Source organism: Palaemon carinicauda, chromosome 17 (assembly GCF_036898095.1).
Source record: "Palaemon carinicauda isolate YSFRI2023 chromosome 17, ASM3689809v2, whole genome shotgun sequence".
Taxonomy (NCBI): domain Eukaryota; kingdom Metazoa; phylum Arthropoda; class Malacostraca; order Decapoda; family Palaemonidae; genus Palaemon; species Palaemon carinicauda.
Window position 1 is genome coordinate 14718172 of NC_090741.1, and position 5512 is coordinate 14723683.

General features: G+C 39.8%; 1 protein-coding gene across 1 annotated transcript; it reads right to left on the reverse strand.

The window, feature by feature from the left end:
• Positions 1-546: 546 nt before the first annotated feature.
• Positions 547-1251, reverse strand: LOC137656225 (uncharacterized). Its single transcript, XM_068390395.1, has one exon. The coding sequence runs from the start codon at positions 1249-1251 to the stop codon at positions 547-549; it is 705 nt and encodes a 234-aa protein (XP_068246496.1).
• Positions 1252-5512: the final 4261 nt, after the last annotated feature.

Here is a 5512-nt window from a genome sequence, read left to right on the forward strand (position 1 = left end):
CCTGAGTTCTACTTCCAAATTATGGCAGTGTTCAGGAAAACCTTTCATTATAATATCCCGAAGAGAATTGTATTCTGCATCCGGTTCAGCAGCAACACGTACCTTTTCCAGCGTTTTGTTCTTCAGAGGTGTTAGAAGTACTCCATCTTCTTGCATGTCGATGACATCCACAATTGCAACTTGCAAAGGATCATTGGATCCATCGTCATTCAAACAATTTTCTTCTGTAGGATCCTGAACTGGTGCACGTGATAAAGCATCCGGAATACAATGAGTACTTCCTTTCTGTCAGTGAGCAGTAAAACTGAAATTAATTAGCTTCTCTCTCATGTGTTGAAGTCTTGGGTTTTCAATTTTACCAAGTGACTTACTGTTAAGAATTGGTATCAATGATCTATGATTCATCACTGCATCAAAATGAGGTAATCCAGCCAAGTAAGTATGACATTTCTTTATTGATCATAATACGGCTGTCATTTCCAGCTCTATCATAGAATATCTTGTTTCAACATCTGAAAGGAATCTTGAGCCACATTGTGTTAGTTTCTAGTCCGTTCCATGCTTTTGAAGCAAAGCAAATCCCAGACCATGCAGTCGTGACTCATTTGTCTGCAACATGGTTGGCAAAGTTGCATCAAAATGTGCAAGTATAGGGGGTGCAGTAAGTGCTTCCTTTACTCTCCTAAAAGACAAAACATGGTGTGCAATCCAACACCATTCATTATGCTGCTTCAGTAAATCTCTGAGTGGTTGTGCTTCACGTGCAATCGCTGAAGAAAAACTTTCAAGCTGATTAACAAGTCCCATAAAAGATCGAATATCTGTTATATTTTGTGGCACAGGAAAGTCTGCAATAGCCATTACTTTGTGAGAATCAACTGTGTAGCCATGACTCGAGATTTTATATCCATAAAAATCAACAACACGTTTTGCAGAGCAAATTTTCTGAGCATTAAGTGTTATTCGATACTCATCACATCTTTGCAAGATGGAAATATTATGGGCTAGGTGATCCTTATAAGAATAATCATATGCAAAAATATCATCAACTATCTTTACAGTTTGTGGTATATTACCAAGAGCTTGGTCTCCTCTTCCATTGTATTCATCTCCTGAAGAAATACGTCCCATTACTGATCTCTTGAATTTATAGCGACCCCATGGGGTGATGAAACATGTGAGATCCTGGTCTTCTTCTGCAATTTTGATTTGGAAATATCCCATTTTCGCATCTAGTGTAGAGAGCCACATTGCTCCGGTACTAATCGAAGCTACTGCATTATGTGGTGATCGTACAGGATAAGTGGGTCTACATACATACCTATTAAGCCTAGTGAGATCAACACACAATCTTACTCCATTTGGCTTTTTAGCAACAGGCACTATTTACACCATTCTGTTGGATGCTCAACCTTGCAGAAAACATCCTTCTCCAAAAGTTCACCAAGCTGATCCTTTATTTCAGATCTCCAGCTGTGGGGTATAGTGCGGCTGTCACAGCAAATGGTCTTACATTCTCAGACAACTTTATATGCATAGGACCTCCATGCATCTCCTTCAGTATTTTTGTGCCACCAAATACCTGAGGAAATGCTGATACCAAAGCTGCAGCATACTCTGTCCTTTCTTTTTCAGTTGGATCACGTTCATAAGGCCACCTTGGAAATGCAACAGGAGAATGAACTACACCACAAGTAGAGTCTTCTCTCTCTTTGTAGTCTTTTAAGCGCTTCTCTTCATTTGGATTTACAGACAGTCGTACAGGAAGAGAATTAATTTGAGACAGAAAATCCTCCGGTAGAATTCCCAAAGCAAAAGAATCAAACCAGCTCAATAAAGCTCCCTTTACTTCTTTCACCACAGTTATTTCAGCTTTAATTTGTCGATCACCAAGCGAAAGGTGTGAAGTAATAGCTCCGACAAAATTAAGGGTCTGGTAACCAGCAGAACAAAGCTTTCCAATTTTAGAAGGTTCGAGCAAATAGGGATATATACCAAGAGATCTCGCTACATTGAGGCCCACCACTGTAGCTTCTGCTCCCGAATCCGGTGTCTATAGTAAAGAAGAGTTCCCTGCAATGTGAATCTGAACTTTCGGGGTTGCTTGAGAAATGGTACTGCTAACATACACATCACTTATGATCCTCTGTATATCGCTGTTAAGTTTATAAATTGATTTTAGCTTTTAATCTTTACTCTTTTTCAACAAAGATGATTCTTATCCTGTTGACCTACACACAACAGCAAAATATCCAATCTTTCCACACTGGGAACACTTTTTGTCCCTTGCCTTACATATCCATATCAGAATATCTGCTATTTCCTCATCTAAAGCATCTTTCATTTTTATATAAACTGTTGGGTGCTTTCTTGTAGTCTCTTTTTTACTGTGAAACTTTTGATATGCTCGGTGGGATCATTCCTCGTATTGTAGCTCGACAATTATCTACAGCCTTCCGCAGATTCAGGTCCTTTGCCTCTAGCATACATTTTAGAGCTTGTTCATCACAAATGCCAACAACAAGACGGTCTCTCAATCTATTGTCCATACACAATGAACAAACATCACAGAATGCTGCAATTTCCCGGATACCACAAAGGAAATTGTCGAAACTCTCACCAGTTTCTTGTTTTCTGAGGTAAAATTCTCGTGTGTCTACGATTACATTCTGTTGACCTCGTAAGTGGCTTTCCAGTCTTCATCTAAAAGAGAAGCGAGAACCAACCTTTGTCTGCAGGCGTCAATGATTTAATTCCAGTCAGCATTACATAACCTTCAAATTTATGCCGCCAAGCATCAAACTCCTTCAAAGAGACTGACGATGACAAATGAGGTGCAGGTGTGACACTATGAGGAATATTATACTGACACTGTGACACTGTGCATCATTTTTCGTAATTTCAGCACCTGACGATTTTCGTTAACATTTCCATTTTAAGCACTCATCATACGAACATGGCTCCCTGGTCTGGGCCCAAAACACATATTATACTTTGGCTCGTGACTGGGAACCAAACATATAACATATTACGACTGGCAAGTTACTCAATCTGTCAAATTCTAAACTCACTTGTTTTCTTTTACATTAAAACTGTTACACATTAAAATATTAATACATGAATTCTGAGACAGTCACAGTCATCAATATAGAAAACACTGAATATCCAAAGGTGTTGTATGTACACTCAAAACCAAACTGAGTAATTATTCTTAAGAATTATTTGAAACTAACTGTAGTTGTTAACAGGATACGAGCGAATGACCCTAAACAATGGTGATTGGAATAATACACTCTTTACAAAAATTAATATATTCTATATGAATTACAACACTTTGAAAAGAATTTAGATAATAAAATAAATCACTCTAAAAAGGAAGACTGAACTAAACTTAGATTAAGATTTGACTTTAAATGCTAAATCTGAATAAACCTCAAACTAAGACCAAAGAAATACTGCAAGGAAAATATACCAAGAGCTTGAAATTAAATCTGAATAGTATAATATTCAACTTTGATACTTAATGAAAATAGATAACCAGACCACAATACAAATACCTAACCTTCCTACAGGGCCAGTTACAAAAACTACAGAATGCCAACACTCACCCTAAGACAATGAATTCAAAATCACTGTTATTTCCTACTACGTATCTTTTCAACACACGATCTGCTTTAGAGTACAGAGTCATTAAAGAGAGGACACACTATAGGTACTAAACACTTTTAAAGCAATATTCTGAGCTTTGTGCGAGAGAGCTGAAAGGTGAGAGATGATCTCTCTATATAAACCTGGTGTTGCCTTTTACATAAAACACTACTGCTTCCAGAAACTTCTCAACAAACCGGGGGCCATCAAAAAGCATCAGAGTTACTATATATCCCGAATGCTACTCATGTCATGCCAGACGACTTTCTCAGTCAGCTAGCTCTTCGCTTGGGCTTATTCGTGAATTCTCCTCTTGCGTACTACCAAGGGAATCTTCTTCTTCAGAAAACAAATCTTCCAAATTCATTGCTCCTTGGATTTCTTTTACTTATTTGTCCTCTCATCTGCTCGTGCGTCATTCCTCTTCTCTCTGGCCCACTCGGGAGTTCTCTTCTTGCATACCATCAAGGGAATCCTCTACTTGGGAATACAAACCCTCCATGTTCATTTCTTCCAGATCCATATTTTCTTTGTCCTCTTATTCACTAGTCTGTCGTTCCTCTTCGTTCAAGCCTACCCTTGAGTTCTCTTCTTGCGTACAATCAAGGGAATTCCCTTCTTCGGAATATAAGTCCTCCAAGTTCATTTCTTCCAGGTCAATTTTTTCTTCGTCCTCTTGTCAACTCATCTGTCATTACTCTTTGCTCAGGGCTATTCGGGAGTTCTCTACTTGCGTACCATCAAGGGAATCCTCTTCTTTAGAAAAGCAATCCTCCAAGTTCATTGCTTCTTCGATTTCTTCTTCTTTTTTTTTCACCAGCCACTTTCTTCTTCACACTAATAGTCGTAACCCAACTAGGAGACAGATACGGGTAGTCCTTATCAAGTTCAGTCGTAGAACCATACTTCAAAGGTTTCTTCATTACAATGGGACAAGTCACGAACGGCGCTCCACTAACCTCATTACCCAGCAGGACGTCTACTCCTTCGACAGCCAATGAATCCTTTACCGCAAAGTCAAAATTAACTATCACCAACTCCCTTACAGTTTTAAACGGCAAGTAGGGGTGACCTCCTCACTTCCTATTCCCTTCAAAATAAGCGAGTATCCTGTGAGAGACTGTTTCACTGACAGGTGTAATCCTCATACCACCACACTGTGGTTACATCATGTGTCGTGCAATATCCTGACCTGGGTTCCCTCACTCCCGTCTATTGCTGCTAACACACCTTCATAAATATATGGTTTAAAGGCATCCCCGCTGTTTGGGTTCGTCCTGTTCATCGAGTAAACGTTAGCTGGTTCATTTTCTTCTCTGTCCTTTCCCGATTGCTCCTTCATCTTCGCATTCTGTGAAGAAGGACGATTCAACGTTAGTTGCCGTGGTACTATCGCATTCTGCTTAGGGAGAGTACCAGTGCTACCTCAGCTGCAACTATTGAACTTGTTCCCGTAGTTATTACTGAACTGGTTTCCATGGTTTGGCAAATACTCAACACTTGGTCAGGACGATGGTTGGAACTTCATTCCTGAAGAGGGTATCACATACAAATAAATAGTTTTAAACAAAGGCCAAAAACATAAAGTAAATGCGCAGGAAGTAGGGCGGATGTTGCCAACCTATGACCTTGTCCCAGGAGTAGTGTTGGAAGCACTTTGAGCCACTTTTCTCATTGTTTGGCATGTGCTGACCCAAGCACAGTCACACAGAATCTGTTTCCATGTCAACAGGTACACTGTGGAGAGGGAACGCTGAGTGAGAACCAGTCTGGTGCGGTTACATCACCCTTAGGCGAGACAAGCCCTCAGACCCCCCAGCAATGTAGGGGAAATAAGAATACCCAGAGTAAGTCAGTCGACAAC

Coding starts and splice junctions, on each gene's coding strand:
- LOC137656225 (XM_068390395.1), bottom strand. CDS start 1,251: ATGTGGCTCTCTACACTAGATGCGAAAATGGGATATTTCCAAATCAAA.